Source organism: Perca fluviatilis, chromosome 7, assembly GCF_010015445.1.
Source record: "Perca fluviatilis chromosome 7, GENO_Pfluv_1.0, whole genome shotgun sequence".
NCBI lineage: Eukaryota > Metazoa > Chordata > Actinopteri > Perciformes > Percidae > Perca > Perca fluviatilis.
Window position 1 is genome coordinate 18,346,710 of NC_053118.1, and position 27,672 is coordinate 18,374,381.

General features: G+C 40.7%; 1 protein-coding gene across 9 annotated transcripts; it reads right to left on the reverse strand.

The window, feature by feature from the left end:
* LOC120562044 (sperm acrosome membrane-associated protein 6) lies at window positions 1-26,783 on the reverse strand. 9 transcript variants are annotated; one of them, XM_039805478.1, is made up of 13 exons: window positions 26,344-26,783; window positions 17,561-17,621; window positions 9,036-9,074; window positions 8,844-8,910; window positions 7,667-7,712; window positions 4,555-4,641; window positions 4,263-4,334; window positions 3,989-4,012; window positions 3,828-3,905; window positions 3,230-3,333; window positions 925-1,081; window positions 263-440; window positions 1-123 (listed from the first exon to the last, which is right to left on the reverse strand). In XM_039805478.1, exons 6-13 carry the CDS (start codon window positions 4,586-4,588, stop codon window positions 15-17), a joined length of 756 nt encoding a protein of 251 aa, XP_039661412.1. In that variant the 5' UTR covers window positions 4,589-4,641; window positions 7,667-7,712; window positions 8,844-8,910; window positions 9,036-9,074; window positions 17,561-17,621; window positions 26,344-26,783; the 3' UTR covers window positions 1-14. The 9 variants fall into 9 exon arrangements, 8 of the variants coding, with proteins under 8 accessions (XP_039661412.1, XP_039661413.1, XP_039661409.1 ...); XM_039805479.1 differs by lacking the exon at window positions 17,561-17,621 and adding an exon at window positions 25,936-26,104; XM_039805475.1 differs by lacking the exon at window positions 17,561-17,621.
* Between the last annotated feature and the right edge of the window lie 889 nt (window positions 26,784-27,672).

The window sequence follows — 27,672 nt, forward strand, 5'->3', positions numbered from 1 at the left end:
TTGATGAAATGCCTTTATTGCACGACATGTATCTTCCCAGCTTTCAAAAATCCAAAATCTACATCTCCATCTTCTTGTTCAGCTTGACTTGTTTTCTCTGGTTTTGATGACCAATAAAAAGCTCTGCAATAGATAAAGAAAAAGGGGGATATCAACTAATATGCCTTAGCCGTGTGTATCTCAACTTCACAGGAAAGATGTGCATTTATAAGTTTCTTTGATGTTTACGTCTCACATTGTACAAACAATAGGTTTGTTTTACCCCAGGGAGAGGAACAGCAGCAGAAGCAAAGCAGTTAAACAGGCAGTGAGAAGCAGTGGCGAGGGGAGGAGGAGGTGGGGGGGCCCACCAGACGCAGGGAGTAACCGCCCTCCTGGGAGCAGAGACAGGTCGAATATCTCCTGCAGCTCTGTGTGGCCTGCCACAACCTGGGGGGTCACTTAGAGAGAGAGATGGATAGAAAGAATACATGGGAGAATTTCGACTCACAAAAGACAAAAGGCAAAAGATAATGGTGAAGAAAAAGAGAGTACAAATTAAAAATGAATGTGTAATGAGTGAATCTTATTCTGTGCTTTTAATTTGCTCTTTCCATTTGTTTATACTTGGACCGACCCTTTTCCTCCAAAGTTATTCCCAATATTTTAAGTAAATATTCATCTGTTGTATCATTTTTAGGCATTCCATCTAATAATACAAATAAAAATAAATTTTACATTATAAAAAATTTGCGTAGAGCTTTCCACAATCCTTCAAACATGAATGATGAAGCCAAACTATTTAGAATATTTACTCCAGTAAATAAAATACTGCATCTGTATCTTCTAAGCATATTCTATCCTTAACTGTGAAGGTGTTGTTTCGTCTTCTGGTTTCAATCACAATTTCCCATTTTTTCTCCTAGAGGTAGTGTATCTTGTTACCTGTGAGATAGTAGTATAGCCTGACAATGGAGCGTTGGCCTGAGTAGATCTCACACTGGTAGGTGCCCTGATGATGCAAGCTGGTTGAAGGGATGGAATAGAGCTTGTCCACCCCCGCAGTCACTTCTTTAAACTGATCCACCTGCTGGGTTTCCACCTGTCCAGGGACAAATTTGTACAAATGCTGTAGAGGCAGGATTTATTTATGCTGATCTCCACAGATGCAAAAGACAGATTTAATATGACTAAAAAATTTGTGTTAAAGAAATTAAATCCAATTATTCACTTTCTTGCCCGAACGTTGGATAAGAAGATTGATACCACTCTCATTATCTGTACATTAAATATGAGGTTACATCCAGCAGCCAGTTAGCTTAGCTTAGGACAGCGTGACTTTTCTAAAGGTAACAAAATCCACCTACCAGCACCTCTAAAGCTCACTAGTTAACATGGTATATCTTATTTTTAAATCGCACAAAAACCTGAAGTGTAAAATTACAATTTCTTACAAGGAGTTATGTGCTGGAATATTTTTTGCCCTGGTGCAGTGAGATCCTGGGTTAGGGGGTCTTTGCAACCTCCCAGTGACAAAAAGATTGCAGGAAGTCACTGAACTGGCCAAGAAATGGTCCCAAACATACTTCACTTAAAACCAGGCCGAATGGTGTTGTAACTTGCTCCCTAAGCTACCCCTCGACCCCATGTTGTATTGTGTTCAAATGATGGATGAGAGAGGCCTGCCCTGTGTCTCTTTCTAGCTAGATTTTTAACTAAGTGCGCTATTTTACAATGTATGACCAATATAGCACTATAAATGCTTTGTATCCACTCATCATGCTTTGTAGTTGCATCTCAATAAGTCACAACCATGGGTTGATGCATAGAATGTATAAGTGTAGCCAAAACATCTTGATCGCCCCGTGGTGGTTCGCTGCAGAATAGGTCATAAATCCCTACCTCCATGTTAGTGGATGGGAAATGGGCCAATCTAAAAAGTCAAAGTACATGTCAAATACATTTTTCCCATAGATGGTTTCTGTCAGTTTAGGTAGTTGTTATCACGTTGATGTTTGTTCAACTGTTAATTTTTCTGATAAGTTTGGGTTTTATTAGTTATTTGATGCTATAAGAACCCGGTGAGATGGCAGATTGACAGAGACGCCAGAAGCAGCGCCCATATCCAGGATATTTTAGCTTTACTTTTGCACAGTGGGAGGCAGTTTTGTAGTCAAAACCCCCTAAATCGAGACCAAGTCATTACCAAGACCAGAGTGTATCGTGACCGAGATGAGAACAAGACTTTGAGGGGTTGAGACCGAGACAAGACCAAGACCAGACCAAAACAACTGAAACATACAGTATAATACACAACTAGCTAATATGTGTAGCTAATATTCGCTAAATCCCTTTAGGTGAGGGGTGAAGAGATTTCTGGAGAGTTTTGATACAGAGGCAGATTGATAACATAAGCTAGCTAGCTTCGCTAGCGTCACTTACTTACCTTTCTTTATGCTTCCTTACTTAACGCAGATAAAAACATTAGGTGGTCCCAGCTGTGTTGGTAAGGGTAACATTGCAGAATTTACACACTGCTGTGTGTTTTCTTTTTAGATGTTGTTTTGCAAATAAATAAAATGTTATTACCGACGATTTGGCTGACATCTCTCAGACAGCCAGAGCTTCTTCTCCTGTCACCTACAGTTACTTTGGGAGTGCAGGTTAAGGGGGCCGGGAACGGAGGTTAACAGTAACCCATTTAAAATTAGAAAGGAGTCAAGTTATTGGTTGCATTTGAAGCAGGAAGTTTTACATCCAATCACAGTAATGATGTTAATACAATCATCATAGATACACAGGCAATTTAGTGATATCCCTGCAATTGTGGTCTTGAAATAAAATCCAGAGCCCTTTTCATCCGAGGCAAGACCGAGTAAAAATGTGGTCAATTCCGAGAAGAGACCGAGATCTTCAAAAAGTAGTCTTAAGACCAAGACCGTTCTCGAGTACTAAAAAACTGGTGGAAGGAAGGGGAGACACGTCGTCCAGCTTTACAGTCTATTGTCACAACCCCAGCATGTTCACACTTTATTTTACCTCAGGACACAGCCAGGCTAGCGGTTTCCTCTTGCTTCCAGAATTTATGCTAATGTCTCCATACCACCCAGCTACATATTTAACAGACGAACATCAATCTTCTCATCTAACTCTCGGAAAGAAAGACAAAACTTGTTTTTCTCAAAATGTTGAACTATTCCTTTAAAGGTATTTCAGTGACAATGAATGGTTCACCGTATGCCGAGCGTACCTCTTCTGCAAACCTCCAGATCACCTCCATATCGTCTGGTAAGTGAAATGGCACTTCACACCACATTTGGCTCCTGCTGTTCTCCATTGCTTTAATTTCTTTAACTGACACAAACGTATAGCCACCCACGTGCACACAGTAAGACACACACACGTGCACACACACAGATAACATTCACAGGGGGGCAGCTCTTGAAGTCTGAGCCCTCCTTAATGATAATACTTAAGCCCAGTCTCTGCGGAGTGGAGTAAAAGTGATGATATGCTAAACAGTGGCTGTGCTGTACAGGGTTGATAGGAATACCATCGTGTGTGGGAGTCAACTGTCACCTTGCATAAAGAAGCCAAGGACTTAAAGAGTACCTTGGGGGCTCTGTGCAAAAGATATAATGTGTGGAAATAAAACCTTGCCTTGGTTTTTTTTTTCTTAAATTGACTTTCTGCTAAGAGCATTTCAAGGATGAAGAGTGGATGCTTATGAAGGTAAGAATATAGTTATGTAAGGATGTGTCAAGTCTGGATTAGTGCACCTTTGAAAATTGTTATGCAACAGTAGGCCTCTTATCACTGATCCAATGTGTTGGATTATTACTACTCACCTGGACAGTCGAGCGGGAATTCACAGGAATCATACTGGCAGGTAATACAGTTGTATACTGCACCTGCACTCTGAAAACCTGATGGGTGCATGAAAGGAATTCCACGATATGTTTCTAATGACAGAAATCTAGATATTGAACAGACAAAAAAAGACACTAACCACATGGAGGGAAGCATCCAGAAACTGTAAAAACAAAATAAGGTATTACTAAATTATATTTCGATCAGATGAGTAGATTCAGTGCCAACATCCAGAATTATGAGTCAGTTCAACCTGACTGCTTCCTTTATTCTCCACAGTATTTGAAAGGCTGTAATAATGTAACTAGCTTATTACAGATATAGTACAGAGATCAGAGGGAGCTGTAATGACCCAATATGGCCCTTACTATAGATGAGAAGATGAAGGAAAAGGGGAAGAGACCATGTCTCACCTCTAGGCAGTTTGGAGGCAGCTGCGATGAAATTGTCTGCGGCTGTCTGCAACCTTTTCTCATAGATGGTTTCTGATGGATGGAGAGGAGGAGGAGGAGGAGGAGGAGGAGGAGGAGGAAGACAGAAATATTTGGCTCGACACATCCTGGTGAATCGTGTGCTTTAGGGCATCATTTTGAAATCTCTCATTTCTAACTCCCCTTCGTTTCTGACCTTGCTTAATAATTCTGACGCCCTAAACACTCATTTACTTGTGCAGTTGTGTGTGTTTATCAGAGCAGGTGTTCATACCATCATTCAGCTTTTTGTCGAACTCTTTCGCCATGGGCAGGATCTCTGCATCCAAAAGTTCTTTCAGTCGTTTGTCATAGCCTTCACCTGGAAGAGGGACACATATCACACGAGTATAAACCAACGTTCCTACTGTGTATGTCATTTTTTTTGTTTGCCTGAAGAAAAATGATAAAACATTATAGAAAAAAATCGTTTCCCGCACCCACTCTGCCAGCCTCAATTACTCTTCCATTGTTGTTAAATATGCGGTCCAGCTTCCTGAAGCAGGCATCCACATTTCTAACATTAGTTTTAGTCAAAATGTGACCCCAACACAGGCGAAGACTGTCTTGCATATCAACAAAGCACTGATAGCAGCTTAGAGAGGTCCTAAACAGCAAGCTAACACACACGAGGCACAAAACCGATGTGCACATTTTGCAGCACGAGTTTAAACTCAAACTAAGGATTCTGTATGTTTTTATTCAAATCCTGGGCTCATAGTGACCACACCTGGAAATTCCAAGGTTATATATATATATATATATAGAGAGAGAGAGAGAGAGAGAGAAGAATGAGAAATGAAAGCTTTGAATATAAATTGTATGTGCATACCCCACATGAAATTAAAAATAAGATTTTGAAAGGGTCCTGCTCATGTTTCCTCAACATGCTTGGGTTTGAGAGGAGAGCATCACATAAAAGACTCCCCTCTATACTTCCCTTCATTCTATTGTCTCTGGTCCCCATTTCCTGCTGCCTCAATGCACCAGTTTTACTGCAGAGCACTGAGATGGAGTGAGCCAAGGAGGGAGGCGGCGGATGGGGGGTGAGGGGCAGATGAAGAGGGAGTTAAAGTGGAAAACGTGTTGGCAAGAAAACCCAAGACAAATATACAAAGAGTAAAAGTCTAAATGGTGTTGTGGCGATGGCGAGTGATAGCCTGAAAAATGAACAAAAGGAATATCAATAGAATATTCAGCAAGAAAAGTGCATATTTCTGTTGAGTTTAGAAAATTTTAAAATGTAGTGGTGAAATAGTGTGAGATAAAAAAGGAAATGAAGCGAGGCGGAACAAAAAGGAATGTAGGTGCCAGAGAGGACACATAAGTGACAGACAGAGGCAGAGGAGGAGGAAGAGGGAACAGGACTACAGATCAAGTCGACTGCCTCATCACATCCTGTCTCCCATCTTCTTCATCCCCCCACCCCCTCTCCACCCTGGTCCCTCACTCCCGGTGCATCTCCATGGCAACCAGACAGGGTGCCTAATACATGAACTTAATATATTTACAGTGGCAGGGTGAGCTGGGTACTAATGCATTCATCTGTCTCCACACAGACAAGCCAATCAATATTAGGCAAGAGTCTGCTCCAGGACTGCCAAAGTCAGATAGCTATTCAGACGGTCGGATGTGGAAAATCCCAAATACACGTCTGTGTTTGAGTGCACTTAATTGTCTGTTTGTATGGAGCATGTACTGCGACAAGACACTTTGTTTATCATTTATAAAAGCATATCTGCTCGTTCACATCTTTATACAATTTCTAAGGAAATAATCTTCACAAGATCAATTATATATTTTTTTAAGAACTGGTGCTTTGTGTAAAAACTGGGCCATTTGGCTCCATCTAGCAAAGGATAAGTGGTGAAAATTAAAAAGGAAAACTGCAAGATTACAAATATAACACCCTGTGGAGTGTTTTTTTGGGTGTCAGACAGAATTTATTTAATAACTTCACACATTAAAATGAGCTTTTTTTTGTTGCCATATTTTATTAACACAGAGGAGGTAAAAACTTGAGCAACTTTTCCAGTACAAAGCACAAAGTACAAAACATGCACATGATGCACAAATAAGATTTTTGAAGGTGACAAATGACGGGGTCACAACCCTTGGCTGTCTTCCTATTGGCCCCCATTGAGGGCTATAACACAAAGCCAGCCAATAGGGTTGGCCCCCTGAGAGTGTCTGTGCTGCAGGAGGAGGGGTCTTCTTCTTGATCACGACAGGTAAACAAATACTGAAACAGTCCACATACTGAAGAAAAACAAAGCCGGAGACAGAAAATGAGACATTGTATCATCTGAGAGTTTCCTTGTGTTTTAAACGGTTTGCGAGAACGGTGAGAAAACAAAAGGAAACATTACGGGGAGAAAAAGGTTAATCACATAATCATTTTTTTTATACAAAATATTCATTTTTTGAAGGGCGTTGAAACTGAATGCAGCCCTGTTCCCGAGGACCTCACCTGTGACCTGCTTTGACCTCACAGGTTAAGGGTCTCAGGGACAGAGGGGCATACTGAGAAATTTAAAAACACACAAGGAGGGTTTAAATATGGACAAATAAAGTACAAAAAAGCATTGCGGAGATGAAACGTATAAAAAGAAACAACTGCAGAGTCGCTACACCGAGACAGAGACATGACCTCATCTGACATTTGGATTCTGCGGCACCCACCGGTCTCCTGGTTTGCTGCAGATCACAAGCAAAGTGATCAGATCAATTAAAACATAATCATGACATATTTGTCTTTATTTCATCCACACTAATCTTTTGCCTTGTAGTGCAGCAACAAAGTAACATTGTTCACACCAATTATCTCAGCATTGCAGCAGTTGAACACATTGTGGAGACAATTCATTTAGGAGAATTTTCAACTGTTGTTAAATGTCAGGCGTTTTGAACATGATTTATCAAGCTATCACTGACAAATTACACTTTCTAATAGCTTTGCTGAGCTCAGTGAGGTGAGAGGACTTAAAAAAAATCAACTTAATAGATAGAGAAAAAAAAAACGTGAATTAAAAAGTGGAATTATAGTCGAGAACATAACAATGTTAAAGAAAAGGATATTTTAGTTCGTAATAATTGCCCTTTAATCTATGTATAACACACAAATAGAATCTTTGCCTAAAACATAACTTGTGTCATAAAGAGGGATATTTATCTTTAGTTCTTGCTGAGGTTTAATTCTTCACAACGCCCTGTAAAGACAATTTACATGGAGTTACAGTCTTGACGAATTAACAGGGATATACAGTCCAAATGACGGACTAAATATGTCACACTATGTTTTATTAGTCCAATATTAAGAGCAAGACAGGATCTGTCTTCTGACTTACCAGTTAAGATGAAATGAGAGGGATGGCATATAAGACATAAATCCACCTGTAAATGAAGAATTACAATTAGACAACAGTATTTTTTATAAACCCAAACATATCAATGTGAAACTTTCTTTATATTGTAGTGATGAAACAAAGAAAATTAATTGAGTAGAAATAATAGAAGCCAATGCCACCCACTGGTAGACAGACAGAATGACACATGCTGACTGGGGAAGACTGAGTATGTTCATATGTTGTGTAAAGGGAAATTTGTACATTTTATGACTCGTAAAATGTTGTGTTTTCAGTCACGTAAAATACCTATCTGTGAATGTGAATAAAACGTGCAAGGTGCCTGCGTCATGTCCTGCATCAAATTGGACTGCATTGATGCACATTATGTATTACCTACAGTACAGGTTGACTTCATGAGCTACAGGCCTCAAAGATTTCTGGAATAAGAGGTGGGTTTTTCAGATTGTCTCAGTTAATGTAGCATGTGACAGACATGGCAGCCGGCTCAGACCAGAGGGAATAGCACACATTTGTCATAACTTCACCTAGAAATGAATAATGGATTTGTCTGCGGTGGTTTGTCTGGTTCCTTTTTAGGTTTGTTTAAAATACAGTATGTCGGTATCAATAAAACAAAACTGTTAATTAATCATGTCGAATCACATAGCACAACAGAAATGGAAATTTGTGTTGAACACATTCATGATAATTGCAGCAGGTGTAAATGCACTTTCTACATTCATAACATTTAAATTCCTTGACAGGCGCTAATTTCACTCATATACCTGCAAGATGTAAAAAATAGTCATTATAATGAGGTAAATTTCAGACTGAGATTTACAAATTAGGTGTTAAGTAAAAATGAGAATTAAAACAAGGTGCGAATCAAACATGACCTGTCCACACTATGCAGCCTGGACACTAATTGAAAGGCTTTTAAGCATGTGCAAACAAGGACAGAATATCACATTCATACTACAAATACTGTTAGAAGAGTGCACACATGCATGCAAACACAACAAAACATGTCTATTACTGTCAACGAAAAGGATTAGTGATGAAAAAGTTTCAGATAAAATTCCATGTTAGTTCTACATAAAAAATAAACTTGCAATTAAAAAAAGAATAAATATATATATATATATATATATATATATATGTAAAAAAGAAAAATCACCTTACAGTCTCTTCTTTTCTTTCCCAGTCAGAGTGAGTCTGTGTTTCCTCTGTCTCTCTCTGATGGTCTATGCAGTGGCCAGACAGAGAGCCCAGCGGCAGGTATATTACAGACAATAGTATTGATTCTATTATTCTGTTCTCTACCTACTGTACCTGCCTGACTAACACCAACATCTAAACAGCTGCTCACCTTTTGTCTCCGCAGGGCTGCCGTCACAAATGAACAGAGCTGCAAAGAAGAAGAAAATAAAGGAGAGAGTAAAAAAGCTTGCTCCACATGCACGTTTATACATCAAACCTCCCGGTGCACATGCTATCCAACAGACGACACACTAACACACTCATTTAACCTCCGTGGTGCATTCATGGTCTCTAGTCGTCTCTCTTTGCTTTCACTGTACCTCAAAGTCTTCTCTCTTCCTTCCTCTCTCCCTCTTTTACACTCTCTAGTCGTCATCCTTCCATCTCCCCCTTTTTCCTCTCACGTTTTTCAAGCCTCACGTCTCTACTAGCCCAGTAACCCCCCCTCCCCCCCCCCAACACACACTCCAGTCTTTGAGCTACGTGTATGTGTCTGTGAACGTGTGAGAGATGGAAAGAGAGAGTGAATAAGAATGTAGTGAGTGCATGCATGTGTGTCTACAAAAGAGAGGAACAGAGAGTGAGTGTGTGTGTGTGTGTGTGTGTGTGTGTGTGTGTGTGTGTGTGTGAGTGTGAGTGTGAGAGAGAGAAAGAGAGAGAGAGAGAGAGAGAGAGAGAGAGAGAGAGAAAGGGAGACGTGGGGGGAGGGAGGTAGGGTGGTGGAGAGGCTAGCAGAAAGTGGGGATGGAGGGGGAGGGGTCAGAATCTCTAATAGCATGAGAATGGAGAGAAATATATAAAGCCCTGGAGTCTCATGAACCTGAGAGCCTGACATTACTGCCTCCTCCTATGTGTACAGCAATCATACCATCATCAAATTGATTAAAGGATTTATGATGTTGCTCCAACACAACAGTAAATTGCAGCCGGAGTGACATTAAACGCACCAAGTAAACGCATCGCGGAAAGCTTTGCCAATTCGAGAATGAGTCTAGATTATACAGCTTAACATCAGAGGTGGACAATGTGCAGTTTGCTGTTCAATACAACCAAACTGATTCAAATGGAGGCTGTTTAAACACCATGAAACACTGAGGACATAAAACCTGCATGCACATCCATGCTTTGTTGTTTGTTGCATGCATAAATAAAGAAATTGAAACAGCTCTGCATATTTAATGTTGTGTAATATTTTTAATCCTCCAATAATTTTTTATACATTTAATATGCCTGTTTGGTTGCTCAGTCAGTTCACGTCTCAAGGCAGTTTGATTCTAATATGTGTGCTACTCTCCAAGAGGACAGAGAGTTGCAGTTGTGTTTGTTGGATAACAGAATCATACGGCCCTGAGGGAAATTCAAATATGAAAGTAAATCTAATTTAGACCCACTGATTGGCCGTCTGTTCACCGAGATGGAGCATAAACACTACACTTGATGTGTAAGCATCATTAATGGCCCTAAAGTGTTCTGACCGTGTTGTACAACAGAGAATATCACCAATGTGTCACACATTTAGAGCAAATGAGGGTGAACAGACAAAGAAAAGACATTGTTTTTGGCCTAAAGGAGTGAGCATCGACTGAGGCCTCTGAAAAACACTTTTCTGATGGGTCGCTAGTTAACACCCTTGCTAACAAAACTGAAGGTATAGAATTGAGAAAAATAGTGACAAGTAAGCACATTGATCTCTAGTGGCATTTAGTGAGAATTTTAAAAGCTCTTACTGAAAAGCAAAAACTGACAAACTACATATAATGGGAATCGATTGGGACCTACTCGTCTTCACCTTCTTTCAAAAGGCTTTCAGATGAAGCTTCTGTATCATAAATATGCAAGACGAGCATCCAACCTTTTAGAAATGTAGGTTAGAATAAAAACAGTACACTATGCATTCATAATACCTCATGAATATTCATGATGTACCCACATTGCCTATAGACTAGTCTGTCAAAATAGCAGCAGGTGCTTGACACAGTACAGCTGAATTTATTTTCTGCTTTGATCCCATTCTAACTGTCCTATTCATAGCTCCAATGCACTACAGGACTCTTCACATCCTCCTCCGTAGCCGCAATCATACTGTAATGCCATGCCACCTAAATTTACATAGAAACAACATGCTGAATGTGTTAACAGTATCTGCCGTGATACGTGTTCTGCACTGTCCCCTTTGCACTCAATGTAAGCTTCTGAGCAATATGTGCTTGCGTAGCACATATATCCTATCTGATGCTGCTTTAATGTCATCAAGACAGATTCATGTACATTTACAAAACTTAGATTCTGATGGTGACTAGATTATAGAGTGCAGGAGCCTCTCTCCTCTGTCTGTCCTATTGCCAGAATACTACATTAAAGCACGGCTTTCTGAGACAGTGGCTATCTGGATGCCAATTTGACTTAAAAACCCAAGAAAAAGCAGCTCTCTCTGGCATGAACAGTGTCCGAACCTTAGTGACAAATGCACCGAATGTCACAGACAGGTGTGTATATGTGTATGTGCGCCTGCACTCTGCAGTGCCACTGAGAGACAAAGCACTGGGAGTGCTTCACAAGGATGACATCATCAGTCTGGGATGGTGTCTGCCTTGTCTGTTTTAGGATGCTCTAGTTCTCCGTTATAATCCCGAGAGATGGGAGACGGCATCGTTTTTGGCAGCACACTCATCACACCTGTTTTATATAGAAATGTATGTGCACAAAGGCAAGAAAGGGTAAAGCGTAGTGCAGCATATGTGCATGTGGATGTATGAGAAAATGCTCGTATAACAATCTGCTGACACATATGCACAGTGTGCAGCATCTGCCACGCTGGAAAATTAGCCAAGTATAACCGGTCACTGGTATAAACAATCTTTACCACATTGATATATCAGAGGGAAAGACAGGGAGAGGATGAGGCAGGGAAGATTCCTCCCATATACAATGTCCATGCCCCACACACCTTACAACTGTCAGCCGTCTCTTTTGGCAGGAGAGCAGCGTTGTGGGGTGGATGATGAAGAACGCTTCGATTGACAGTGCAGAATCAGCGCATTTCTAATATATGCCCCTTTCCATAAGGGGAGGAGAGCTGGCTATAACGCACTGCAGATGGCTGCTGTCTCAACCACCAGTCTGACAAACTGAGGGAAAGGGAGGAGGGGGGGGTTGGTGGGTAATGAAACTGGAAAAATGTTTGTGATAGTGTGTGCTGGCGTGGATGAAGAGGACTGCACAAAGTGGTAACATGGAAGTACAGTAGTAGTAGCATGTGTGTAAAAGTACATAATCAGGCTCCTCTACCTGTTGTAACATACAGTAATACTGCACATGGAGCTCACCAATTACTGCCAAGCACAGACAGGGTGCAGTAATTTGGTGCATATTTCTTTTTAGCATCCCTTTTCTCGAAAAATGGGAGTGTCAAGAGATGAAAAAATGAAAAATTAAATGATGCCCCCCTCCCCACACTAATAGTTTCCGTACAGTCCCTAATCTGACCTCAAAGTAGGACCTTGGATAAAAAGAAATGGAGGTCCAGCGTCCTCTCTTTTTGCTGCAGTAGGAACTACTGATTGCCTGTCAAGCAGCAGGTGGTCTTCCTGACAAACACATCCACTTGCTACAAATATTGCACACAAAATGACAGACAAGCTCATGGGTAAGTTCGAAGGACTTCATGAGGACTTTGCCCAAAGAGAGGATAGACGTTGTCGCAGTGGAAAAGGACGAGTCGTGTCATTAACCAGTAGGAGATCCTCTGGCGGAGTAACAACATACTTACCTCTCTGCTGGTGGTACATTAGACGTGGCAAGGAGTGACTCCGCAGGGAAAGCTAGAAGGTTGTACAGTTATCTCCGTGCTGTTTATTATGCAAAACCATACAACCAACTACCTCACACTGCAAAGCACAGACTGTAGAGCTGCTCTCCACAAGATCTTCACCAGCAGGACGAATGTGTCTGTGAACATACTCTACCTACACACCTGTCTGGCTCCTGTCTACCCGTCAGCCGATTACCTCGTGCCTCACTTCTTTGCTGTGTGAGCAATATAATCGTTTTTGTTAACGTCCTCACTAATTCATTTAGCAAGTTTTGAGATTGAGACATAGACTTAAAAAATTAATTTTCTTTTGTGCATGTTTTTTGTGCTAAAGACTTTTTATTCTGAGCAAATAAATGTAGATTTTTAGACATAACAAAATATTACATTTGCGTATGTGGTTATGGATAAATTGGATCACTTTGGTGGAAAAGAGGAGTTTGATTGATTTTGCCTGAAGAGATGCACATTGCGGTTCTACAACTTGAAAAGGGTAGCAAATCTGCACTCATGACTGGGTTGGGAAGAACTATTACTGAGTGCTGCAAAGGCCATGATGCAACAGGGATGGAGCTCTGGCTGCACAAAGGCCTGGAGGTAAGTCATGTAGAGAGTCTCAATCGTGTTTATGTAGATAGATGCCGGTGGAGGACAAAGATGAGGCAGCTGACATAATCAAATGTACTGTAAGAAGGTGTATGACTGGATGGAAAAAAAACATGGGACACAAGTTGTGTCTTTGTCAAAACTGTTGGTCTGAAAATTGTACAACAGTGGAACAGACCTATGGAAATCCATGTCCACACATCTAAGGCTCTCATGTAGGTGTGAGTACTACAAAGGATTCATTTCCTCGTTCATTCATAGTATTTCCATTCATTTCTTAGGAGTTGTTGCCCTCTACTGGTGACTGTGCTCCACACACTCCACTCACTTCTCTATTCTACTTCTCATCTGTGCTCTGTTCGTTCAATGCTGTCCTACCGTTATTATATACAGGATGTTATACACCATGACATCCCTCCTAAACATTTAAAAATCAGCAGCTATTATTGTGTCCAACACATCCATACATCCACACACTGCAGCATTTCATCCACATCAAATGCCATTTGCTGTAACACTGTCATCACCATCAAGTCTGCTGCCAGCTGTGATATCTAAATCTGACTTCTGCTCCACAGCCAAAATGGAATTTCCTTCACATCACGCCAAGTGAAAAAAAAAAAAAACTTATTTCAATGTGCGGATCCTCTCTGTAGGAATCGTAACCGTTGCACGCTACAGTACCACGTTTTCTGGCACAATGCTACATTCCAACAGCTACAAGCCAGGAGTGTTACGTTACCCCGAGCACCGATTCAGACGTAACTGGGGCAAGATGATATGCTATGTAAATGCCATTTAAAGAGTTTCAGCAGACCCTTAACAAAAAGAAATATATTAACAAGTGCTATCAACATAAAAGTGATTTTAGAATTGCAATTGTGTATTTTAAACATCTTCTGAGTCTGTAACACTGACAAAAGAGCAGTATGTGGGAGCTCTGCAGTCTCTGCATGAAAATGCTGCTTGGCATGTGGGATTTAAGGAATCCATCTTCCAACAAAGACACATTACGATACAGTAGTTCAGATCATAGGCCGCACCTATCTTTCTTCAGATCTTGTGTTGAACTGTGCAAAGTCTATGAGAAAAAAGACAAAGAGGAAGAAACTAGATAGCTGACAACCCTTTGGCCAATCAGGCAACACGCTGCTTTAACTGTAAAAATGTTGCCAGGGGAATTTGTTTCCCATTTTCTCCTTCTCTCTTTTTTGGTATGTGTTTAGGGTCCTAATCCTTCTCCGTCTGCCGCTCCCAGTCTTTGACTTTCCTATTCCAAAGTGCCCCCCTCTCCTCCTTCTCTACACTCACTCAACCTTTTCTCGGCTCCAGCCCTCATGGGTCCCCATTTCCAGCCTCTTACCCTTTTAACCACCATCTTGCCTCCTCTATCCACACATGCTGGCCAGTGTTTTTTCATGCCCACAGACTCTACTTTATATTCGTCTGCAATATTTTCATAGTCATATCACGCAGAAATGCAGTGTAATTGTGCCAATGTCAGCTATCCTCTCTCTCTTGCTCACTCCATCCTTAAGCAGGCCTGTCTGAGTGTCTAAACAGCGGACTACTTCACCATGACAAACATCTGGGGTCATTCATAAATGGGACATTTCAGTTCAAGTTTTAAATTCCTCTCATACTTGATCATTATTCACATACAGTGACACACACATTGGGATATTACTTAATGGTTACAGTCCTTAACAGGCATGTAAAAAAAAAATCACAGATTCACTGGTCAGCACAACAAGATCATTTTGCCTTCAATGCTTTTATACGGCATGCAATAAAAAATATTTCTCAAGGCTGAATGTAAAGTACCAGCTGATTTTCAACATGTGTCAAAGCTGCCCAGTTTCTATATCAAATACCTGTGTATCACCTCTGTCATTGCCTTTCACTGGAGTACAACATCTCTGAATGAGGGTATCATCGCCATAATGTTGCATGTTTGTAATTTTAGAGGGTAACACTTTGATCTGCTGAAATATGCATGTGTTTTTCCCCAGGTGAGAGCAATGCTCCATCCTACACTAATCTGCTTTGGCTGACGCCAGCTTCACATAACAAGATGGCAAAATGAATGTTGCCATGGGAACCCTTTGCCTGGCAACCCCAACACCCTGGCAACTAGCCAAACTGTTGCTATGGCACAGCTGCCATCTACATATGCTGGGATTGGTGTGCATTTCGTAGCACCACCCTTTCAAAGTTTCCAATCAAATGCATGATGAAAGAATATATCTTAAGTTTTAAAGCAGTGTTTGCGTGTGTATGTTTGTGTAGGTGTTTGTGTGTAATGGTGGTATCTGGTGAGATCAAATGGGTTGGCCTCTTATGCCACATAAAGCAGCTCAGAAGCAATGGCATCTTACTTTGAAATGTGGTTGTGTCTTCAAAAATAAATCATTCTATTTTGTAAAATATCATTTTAGACAAGTCAGAAATTAGTTTTGGGTCTAGTTTGGTCAGAGCATCACAGTATCTTGATAATTATTTTGTATTAAACTGACTGTGTGCAAGCATTATTGAAATTTTGGACAATCATGATTACATAACTTTTAATTACCTTGTGAAATCCTCTCTTGCCAAATCATTCAAGGACAAATACTCCACTTAAAAAGGCCTCAAGCTCCTTTTAGTTATCCCAATCTATTATGCTCGAGGGCTTAAATTAGTCAACAAATGTATACGTGCGTTTGCATTTTTGCTGGCCTAGTCTTCTGTCTTAAAGCCTTTCAAAAAGTAAATTGAGAATACGTTTTGTGAGTAAGGACACTGAGCTACTATTTTATATGTTCAGATTCTGTCAGTGCAGGATTTTGTTTTAGTGGATTTTTCCCCTCATGACATTCTGACACAGCCAAAGTTAAATCGTTGAATTATCTCCCAATATTCAATTTGTGTGTATAACAAACAGGGACAACACAGATAAACATTGTTGCATATAGGAAGAAGAAATGCAACAGATATGTATGTATATACCGTATAGGCCATCTAGCTGAAACTGATTAGGTTGTTCAAATGATGTTAAAACATTTAAACAAACTGTGGCCGGGTTGACTCAGAGCAGTCGCACATATACTGAGAGGTTTATGCCTCGACGCAGAGGTCCAGAGTTCGAATCCGACCTGTAACAATTTCCTGCATGTCTTCCCCGTCTCTCTCCCTTTTCTCACCTAGCTGTCCTGTCAAATAATGGCGGAAAAGCCCTAAACATAATCTTAAAAAAACAACAACATTTAAACAAACTGATACAATATAATAACTAAAGCATACTCTGTGCATTGTACATGTGACGTGTGTGTGTGTTTACAGTATGTATGCGCACATGTACAGTATGTGACAAATAGATCCATTCAAAAACGCATTCAATTACTGTCTGAGCCATTATTTCCCCTGTGTATAGGAAAGTTTACATTTAATTTAAGTTTAAAATTAAGGGATAGCCATGGAGAATATTGAACCCAGGATTCAGGAAGAACAGACGGATTGAACGATTGAAGGTTAAGTGAAAAGATAAATGGAAATGGATAATGAAAACTGGTAGATAGATAGATAGATAAGTGATATTATATAGAAATACAGTGGTGCTCATAAGTTTATGAATTCATGCTAAAGTTGACTAAAAAGAGGAATAAAAAAAAAATCATCTTTTGGAAATTGATCTTAATGCCTTAATTAATTTTTTTTTGGAAAAGTCCAACCTTTAGGACACCAATTTTCTTTGTGAATGAATAATGTATCATGAATAAATAAATGTTCTTCCTTAAAATACAGGGGGCATAAGTATACACACCCCTATGTTAAATTCACCATACCTAGAGATTGGCATGGTTTTTATTTCAGTTAGCCTAATAGCTGGTTTGAGTTGCATTGAGAGATGATTTTATGGAAAGTACCCCATGCCAATCTCTAGGTATGGTGAAGGGTATGTGATGATGTGGGGCTATTTTAATTCCAAAGGCCAAAGGAAATTCATCAGGATGCATAGTATCCTGGATCCATGAAATAACTGGCCTTTAAAAATAAAAATCTGCCTGCTTCTATGGGAATTTAACATAAGGGTGTCAATACTTATGCCCCCTGTATTTTAAGGAAGAACATTTATTTATTTACGATACATTATTCATTCACAAAGAAAATTGGTGTCCTTAAAGGTTGGATTTTTCCTAATAATTCCCATAAACTTATGAGCACCACTGTATTGTTACCTTGAGATCACTGCCTTGTCAAAGTGCACCAGGTGTTCCTCAGACATGAAGCGGAGGCCGACTGAAACACACACAGAGGTTAGAAGGGTACAAGCTGGCCTCATGAATAGAAAGAATGTTTAACCAAGAGGTCACAGGTTCAGCCTCTGGAACAGCTGAAGTATCACCAGACAAGGCCATGAAAAGCTACCGACTTACTCCTGAGCTGAAGAGCGAGAACAGCTCCAAAATATAACATGCACGGACGCTTAGGGAATCATTTTAAACTGGAAAATAATATACGCACACGAGTGCCAACAGAGTTCAGGATTTCTGCTATTTCTGTAATGTGGACACTATTGAATGAAAGTGTGTTGATGTCAGTATTTAGTTATAAGGAATGTAAATGATATAAGTTAGGTATCCACCAAAGGCAGAGCAGGGTTCATCATTGAAGACATAAGGATGAAGGTGTTTAAATCTTGATATCTAAAAGCAATCTCAATGCACACACACGTTCTGCAGTGTGGACAAAGCAATGCACCAGCTTCGAGAGCTAAGCCTCCTGCTCCGGTTTGATAAATATAACTTCAAAAGAAGCAGCCAAACAGCTTTAGCTGGCCCACTGCACAATGAGCATAATAACTCCCCACCCCCTGGGAGCTCCAGCCTAGTTCATTTACCCTTGCAGAGCGCTGCCATGTCTCTATATGCACGTGTCTTTGTTTCACAGTGAGCCTCTCGGAGGCTCCCCACCTCCTGCTCTGTACAAAGCGGATGTATAGAGGAACCTTTTGGACCTCATTTTTACAGAGGAAATGCATCCCCCCCTCCCTCTCCTCCCTTCTATTTGGCCCTCACATGTAATGCCTGATTGATCACAGCACCCCTTAAAGAGGTCAAAGGGCAGACAAAACAGTCTGGTGTCATGGCAACCTGTGTGCCACCAACCAGAATGGCAAGGAGAAAAGCACGGGGGGGGGGGGTCCAATGTGTCAGTTAAACCTTGAGAATGCTGCCTTACACACACACACACACACACACACACACACACACACACACACACACACACACACACACATATATACGTATACATAATGCACCTGCACTATGATAACAACCCTCCTATTTTGCACTCCAGAATAATCAAGCCAAATCTCCCTGTGCAATGCAGTTAAGAGTGGTGCCTATCAGAGTATCAGATGGCGCGCATGCTAATGTGCATTTGCTGTTGCTGCACGTGCATGCGCTTGCCAGTGTGTGTCGTTTGTGTGGACGGAAGACACTCCTGTGTAAAAGGTTCTTTGTGACCGCTCGATGCAGTGGCAGTGTTTGTGTGATGGGGGAGGGGGTTTAACGGATAAATGGGAAGTAAATGCATTCAGATCAATACTACGCTGAGAGAGGGTGAGGGGGTTTGAAAAGAGAGAGTGGAAGGTGGTGAGTAGAGAGGGAGGGGTCACAGAGGGACTGATTAATCATTCCTGTGTTGATATTGACTTTCTGTTAAAGGGGGTGAGTCAGACTCTGAATAATGCGTTTGTGTGTGTGTGTGTGTGTGTGTGTGTGTGTGTGTGTGTGTGTGTGTGTGTGTGTGTGTGTGTGTGTGTGTATATGTATGTGTGTGTGTTGTACGGTACTCAATGAGAGCACAAAGTCATCAATTACAGTCCTAGACTTCCCTGAGGTTTAGGACTGCAGCCGGTTTAGTTGTGCTGTGACTACCTTTTTCATTCCCAGTGTGTGTACTTACAACTTTTAGGTAGTTAGTTTGCATATTCAGCGCAACAACCGTGAAAGATTTAATTATTCATGTTTTGTAAAAAGAGCTAATATGTTGTTCCAGTTTGAACAGGAACAGGGAGTCGGACAGGAAATCCCCTGTGAGGAGTTAATGAGGAGCTGACGACCGAACAGACACAACAGAGAGGGAGAGAGGGAGGGAGGCTGCTTGAGGTGGAGGAGGGGAAATGCTTCCCTGACACCTGACCCTCTGGCTGTGACCTTGTTCATTGTCTGAGAGGGCAATGAGTGGACACACCTGAGTACCGGCCACGTATAAGCACATACACACACAATATTTGAATCGATACTTTGCAGCTAATTCTTTTAAATCAAAACAGTCTCAGCAGCGCTCTGCCCAATCCACACCAAAACCCCCAATTAAATAAATAAAACTGACATAATTAGTTTTCAATTATAACAGCATGACACCAACATCAGACATTGCCACAGGCAGTATTCTCCTCTAATTACGAACCTTTTAAAAACAGCCACTTGTCAGAGGACGGAGGGCCAAGCTAACTGAATGAAACCCCCATTCAGTGTTACCTTGAACTTGAACAATGTGTCTGGTGTTTGTGCTGGGGCCACTTCCTGACCTTTCCATCCCACTGTGAAAGCAACCAGCCGCAGCCTCTCCTTTCATCTTAAAGATGTGACCCTGATGACCCACACTGACCAAAGAACAGCCGGTAACTGCAGGTTTTACTTCCACTACTGACTTCGGAATATTTGACTTGTAACGGTTTGTTTGCTGTGATATCTTATATACTGATGTATAATGTTTATATGACATCACTTCAACCAGCTGAATTTGTATTGCTTAGAAGCGGTCGAGGTGACTGTTGGTGGCCTGAACCCCGAGGTTCATTTTCTAATGATTCACTGAGCAGACAGACATACACAAATGATTCCTCCACCTCCCCCTTTCTTTTTTTGTCCTCCCATCACTTCAGCATTATAGCCTTCCCTCCTCCCTCAGATGCTTTGGCACTCGCTTTTTCACCCACTTGTCTCTACGTCGCAGACTGCCTGTTTCTTTACGCCTTCATCTTTCTTTTTCCCCTCTTTCTTTACACCGTACCCACTTCTCCTCCTCTCTGTCTGGCACCAGAGAGCTGGCACACTCGAGGGTGTCGTTGTGTGACGCGGGCAGCTGACACTTTCAGCGCCACTGCAGAGCATGTGTATCACCGCAAAGCATAATGGAAAGCCTTGTGAATGCCATCAATATGTTGCCAGAGAAGAAGTCGTGACACTTCTAACCACTTGATCTACAAATTTATATACTTTTTAGGGATACAGCGGGTTAGGGTTAGTTAGCTAAGATTATTTGTATTTCTTATTCAATTAATTCATCAGTTTTTGTAATTGTTCAAGCTTTAAAAATGGCAAAAAATGGTTTGTCTGAGAAACGGTACACAACTCAAAGATATTTAACTAACAATATAATTCATCCATTAAAGAAAATACACAGATCAACACCACTCTCAGGTCCGTACACCAAATATGATAATTTACCTACCAACACATAAAGTTCACTAATTAACACATATTTGTTTAATTTGTAAAAAAGGTGCTGATAGGCATATTTTATTAGTTTCAGACAGAGCCAGGTTAGCGGTTTCCACATTTATAGTCTTTGTGCTAAGCTGAGCTAACTGGCTGCTGCCTATAATGTTATACTTAACTGACATATATGAGAGAAGTATCGATCTACTCATTCAACTCTCGTAAAAAAAGCAAATTATGTGTACTTCCCAAAATGTTGAACCATCCCTTTAAGACTGAATTGAGATGTTAATATTACTTAGACTTCGCATTGAGACATATTTCAAAAACAAATCTTGACAAGGATGGGTTTCCCGTCTTTGTGATTCTTGTCCTGGTTTTACCTGAGCGAGACAGCCAAGTGAAAATCTTAACATCTGATACGACACTGAAGACGAAGTGCGATTGTGTGGGTGGGTGGTGACTATTTCCTGGTCCACAGTTGAACTACCTCATGAGAAGTTATGAATAGACAATGCCGGATGACATCAACAAAGCCCATTCCTCAGGAACCTGCTCCATAAAACATACATGACTGACGTGCTGAAGAGGACGCGGTGCAGCAGCAGAGAGCTGCCAGAATCATTACACTCTCACACACTTTCACTATCTCTCGCTTTTTACCCAACCCCCAACTCCTGAGGCTCTTAAGATGTCTGTGAGACATCTAAAGAGCCTGAGAGGAGAGATGGTGAGGATCAAAACTTTGAGACAGAACACAGAAGAAAAAGGCAAGAAAGAAGGAAGGAACGTGCGATAAAGACGGAGATCAAATGTAGAGGGAGACGGAAGAGACAGACGTGGGGGAAGAGGGGAAGGAGATGGTTTGGCGAAGTAAGAGGCAACGCTGAGACCTACTAATGCAGAACTGAGGAATTCTCGCTGCTGACTCCAAACACATTCCTACAGCCTGCAAATATTAACCCCCACCTCACCACCTCTGCCTCCATCTGAATGCACGAGGCAGCCACCTGGGGCCGAGGAAACTATTCACTGATATCAACTCACTGGAAGAGATTCTTTCGTGCAGGGGGAGGAAAAACAGAAAAAAACAAAAAAAAACATTTATACAAATATTCAATGTCTCGCTGCGTGAAATGATATAGAAGTACGTGATCTGGGACACTTCAGTGTAAAATAATGTGCACAATGTCAACCCTTCAAAGTTCAGTGCAAAACCGTTTTTTTACTGCTCAACTGATAATGGATTATATTTAATTAATTAATTAATTATTTTGGCCTTTAATTAATAGTGTGTCACTTGCAGACAGGAATTTGAACTGGGGATACCACCTTGATGCTCTGATACTGGATGTTTGAGGCCAATACCAATACTGAAAGTTTTAAGTTTAAGAAATTATATTTCTGCTCATTTTTTCACATAAAACTCAGAACTTAAACAGATATTTTTGATAAGCATCACTCATTTGTAAAGGATTGTGACAAAGGTATGTGATGATCAAGCAGGACATTTTGTAGTTTAACTCAATTAACTTGAACTTGTCAGTAATCTCTGGTGGATAACCTGTGAAATGGTGACACATTTCTGTATTGCACCTTCGTGTTACTAACTGGCTGACATATGTGCTGATACCAATATATCTATGATACACCAATACTGACCAATATGTCGGCCAATCTCCCAGTCAGGGTTCAAAATTAGCACCATTTACCAGCCAAATGCTGGTAAAATATGCAAGTGGCTGGTAGATTTGCTTCACTCACCAGCCCCAAAAAAAAGGTGGCTGGTAAAATTTGAACATTCACTAGCCATTTGGCTGGTAGACACTGGCTCCCAGTGCTGTGTGAAGTACATACTAAGATATACATCAAGCACGTGTGTAAAATAACAGCATGAAGACACTATTCTTTAACAATTAGAATACCTGCATTCAAGATATTATGAAAGTATTAGTGATGAAATATCCTATTTTCTAATCTATGTATCAAAAGTAAAATGCCTTGTTATGCAGAATGGCCATTTTGTTTGTTTTATAATATTGGACTACTTTTGTTCATGTATAAACAATGAAGGAGCATGTTAATGTAGTTGGTCCAGGTGGAGCTAATTTTAAGTATGTTATGTACCATTGAGTAGTTTAATCTATAGCAATGCATAATGTCACAAGATAATCAGATGTGATTTAAGTAATTAGTAACTACAGCTGTCAGATAATTTAGTGGAGAAAAAAGTAATTTCTATACCTCAGAGATAAAATCATCGTCAGTAAATCATTTTTTCACACTATCAGCAACATCGCCAAGCAACTGACAAATCAACATGCACCTCCTGCAACTGAAACAAAATACAAGAACTATACATCAGTCAGAGATTTAAACGGGCAAAACGTTGTTCTATGTGCGACAGAGAGAGAGAGAGAGAGAGAGACATTATCAGCACTAGTAGTAGAAAAGCCCTATGGATATCCAGATGGAGCTCTCTCAGCTCCAGCCCCGTTTCAGCCCCCATGTCCTAGAGAAGGCCGACAAACACTGATGCATCTGGAACACTGAGTCCGGGGGGAATAGCTCTCGCTCAGACCGTGAGAGAGCGTTAGTACATCCACAGAGGCCACATGGTGCAGCGCTTTCTCTCCACGCCAGACCCCGCTGCCTGGTGTGTGTGGTCCTCTTCCCGTCTCTTTCACACCAGAGCTACATAATTGATAGCGAAGGCCGAGTTATGTTTTATAAAGTGAAACACATTAATGGCTTCCTCCGCACTCTAAAGTTTAGATGTGCTGGGATCAGTAAGTGGTGGCCTTGGGTTGAAGAGGTTTTAAATAACCGATGCATTCATTGTCGGTACAAAAAGCCAGGGTAATCCATTATTTCTGCCTAAGTATTGAGTATTGGTTATAGAAAAGCTGTGCTTTGGAGATGCCTCGAATACTCATATGCTTTAAGTGTTGATATGATGATATGATAGATTGTCTAATGATAGTCTTAATGCCACAAGAGCAATCAATGGCCTTCATTCATTAAAATGTTTCTTATTCTGTTTTCAATTTGTGAATAATTAATTAAAAGAAAGACGTTTAATATTTGATTCATGAAATGTTCACAACCCACCAACTTAAATAATTGGCTTATTACATTTGACCTTAAATTTTAAGTTCCTTTCAAGGCATTTGTCATTAGCATAAGACAATATCCAAATAATCACATGCAAACTATCAGCGGGCTAAACAATAGTAGTATCTGTTGATTACTTTTCGATAAATCAATTAGTTGTTTGAAAAATATCGATCAGTGTTTTCCAAAGCCCAAGATGATGTCCTCAAATGTCTTGTTTTAGCCACAGATCAAAGATATTAAGTTTACTGTCATAGAAGAGTGAAGAAACTAGAGAATATTCTTATTTATGAAGCTGGAATCAGAGAATTTTTAAACCGATTATCTAAATAGTTTGCGATTAATTTAACAGCACAGAATTAAACATTTATAGAATTTTTTTTATTAAAGTAGTTTGATACCAAAAGAAAGTCTGTCAGCTGTCATCTGTATTTGGGCCACAGGAGACAGACTCTAATCTGCTGAACTGGATACATAACTGTAGTGAATACACTTTTAGTCGTGCAGGCTGAAGTGCAACAATGAGCTCCCAAGGCTGAATATCATCACATCACTTATTAATTCAGGCATCAAGGTCAGTATGCGGCACAGTAAATCTTGCATGTATGTTAGTCTAATAGAGATAAAACCCGTCAATTGACAGAAATTAAATCAAATAACTATATTGATAATCATGTCTAGTCATGTCAATGTCTTTAGCAAAAGCGCCAACAATTCACAGGTCCTGACTTCTCAAATTAAATTAATATTTGCTAGTTTACGGTTTACTGTGATAGTAAATTCAATATGTTTGAGTTTTCAATCAGCATTTGAATCGATTAATCAAGAACACTTTTGGCAGATTAATTGATGATGAAAATAGTCCATGCACCATCACAATATTACCTATTAATTCAATGTCATCTGTTCTATTTGTTTCATTTGGCCAAACGGTCTTGACGATAAAATTGATATCTTTTGCATTTTAATTACTTTACTTGCACTTTATTTGCTATTGTAAATATTTCTCCCCATTGAGAGTGAGGAGGAATAACTACTCCTGAATAGCATCAGAAATGAATAAGGAGTTGATGATGTACTTGAATGATTTCATTAGCCATTTCAACTTCAAGACGCCATGTTAAGTCCAATGAGCAACTGAGAATATTTGTATTTGACCATGGATACTATCATTACATCTGAAATAAAATGTTTTTTTTTTTTAACTAGTTCAATAAAAAAACTAAAATATAACAAATATACGTTTCACTGTCCTTCTGTGCTAGCTGGCCTTTGCTTAACCCTGTCTGTGGACGCAAAACAGCCACATATCATCAAGATCATCTGAGACTTTGGACCCAGTATTAGGCCTCGAGTTAAACCTGCATTCAGACGCAACTATCAAGACTACCATCACCAAGACTACCATCATCCCGCAGTCACCCTCTGATCCGCCGACCAGGGAAACTCTATTTCTGCCCTCTGCTAAATGGCGCACCCTGGCAGAGATATAACTGGGGTGTCTTTGTGAGTTTGTTTGCATGCAGTCAGGGGTACAGAGACTAAGAGCTCATATCAGGCCTCCATGGAGATGGAAAAGGCTTGTTAAGAGCATCGATTGACTGAGAATATATCAACAGGCCTCGAGCGAGCGCACATTTAGGGGACAACGGTAACTTGTCGATATTAAACAATGGAGGCAAAACTGAGAACAAACAGGACGGCGAGGATGACGTGAGAGCTGCATGGGCACAAAGCATAAAAGGTATTCAGAGAGCTAAGTTAGGTGTTAGTGGACATAGTGAGACATTCAGTTGAGGGACACATACTGAGACAACAAACAAACAGTAAGGGGAAGTAGAGGGTGGGACATATCAATTCCAGAGTAGAGAGGATGATGACCAAATAATTCAAATACTTTGTCATCTTAACAGTTTTCATTCAGCTGAAACGAAGAACCGAAGCTAGGTAGAAAACATTCACTCTCTAACAGAATACTCTGTACATACCTACAAAGACAGTGATCGACACACAATAATGGCACAAAAGTGAGTGCCCCAACCCCGTTCTTCCTTCCCCTTCGTCCTCACAACTGAGGGTAACTGGTCCCCGAGTCTTTTAGAGCTCTTTCAACAAATATACCTATCCTGTCAAGCAAATACAGAGATAAAGGCATGGCTGAGTTATGGGAGAAGCGTGGAGATGGGGAAAATGTTTCAGCGAGAGTGGGAGGAAGGAAAATGACTTTAGGTACACAAACCAACAGAAACCATAGCAGGAGATAACAAAAAACAAGAAAAGACATAAATAATGTGTACGCCATGACTTTCCTTTCTAAATAACAGCTCTAGATGGATATAACACAGTGTAAGAGCATTAAAGCTTATGCTGCATAGGTCAGTCCTTTTTTTTTTTACCTTTTCCCGCGTTTCTTTCACGATTCCAACTTGATTCCTCCTCTCCGTCCCCTCTTCCTCACTCTGGAGTTAGTGATTTCCCTCTTGACTTGCATCTCTATTTCACTCCAATCTCGTCGCATTTTATCTGCCATTCCCTCATCTCCCCTCCCTTAGACACCATTTCTCTTCACCCCTCCACGCTCTGGACTTTGAAGGGAAACATGCCTTGTGGACAAAGGATATCAACGCCGTGAGGAAAAGTACAGCATTAGTACTTTTCGTCACAACGTTGTGCTGGAGCTGTGCAGAACCGGTTCCACCGTGTGCTATACAAGGAGGACAAACACAAAAGTCTCAGTGGTGCAGAGAGAGGTGAGAAAATGCAAGAGAAGGAGGGAGAAGGCATCAGTCATCGTGTGTGTGTGTGTGTGTGTGTGTGTGTGTGTGTGTGTGTGTGTGTGTGTGTGTGTGTGTGTGTGTGTGTGTGTTAGAGAGTGTAGGGTACAAATGAAAGAGAGGAGAGAGGGAGGGACATATATTGAAAGAAAGGAAGGTGGGAGGGAGGAAATAGGAAGATTATACGTGGAGAGAGGAAAAGGGGAGGAGACTTTTTCTCCATTTTCCTGTTCACATTTTTTTTCTAACCCAAACCCCCCACCCCATTTTTCTGTGTAAAATTATCCCTATACGGTCTCTGTGTACACAAACGTCTTGCCAATAGTTCATTATTCTGCCTTTCCACGACTGTTTTCCCCTTGTTAATTTCTCTTTGTTGAAGCCAGCTGTGTCTTTAAGCTTGTGCACTTGAACTCCGAGTGCTTTTCTTTCTCTGCGTACTTCCCCTTCGCTGGCCCCCCAGCACACAGGAAAGAGACACAGCTTGCAGGGGGAGAGAGAGAGAGAGAGAGAGAGAGAGAGAGAGAGAGAGAGAGAGAGAGAGAGAGAGCGCAGGACAGAGGGGCAAAAAGGGGCAGAGAGAGAAATGCAGATGGGGGAGGGGAAAGGTTTGTAAACTGTTGTTCAAGGCTATGGAAGGCTTGGAAATCAGTTCAAGAAATACACAAGATTTACAACATAAGTACAAGTTTTCTTCTTACTGTTGAGGACTGTATCAATATTAAAGGGATGTCTATGTGTAGGAGAGTTAACCATAGACTGCCATTGAAATATTTATTTGCGGTAGAAAGTATGCCCACATGTTTGCAACATCCTGAAAGCGTTCAATCGGGAAAGTTCAAGGTTAAGGTCTGACCATTAAGCAGAGCCTTACAAATCTGCACAAAATCTCCATGGAAACTGCTGACATACAGGTGAAATGTTTCGTAATAAGACAACTAGTTTGTGCTG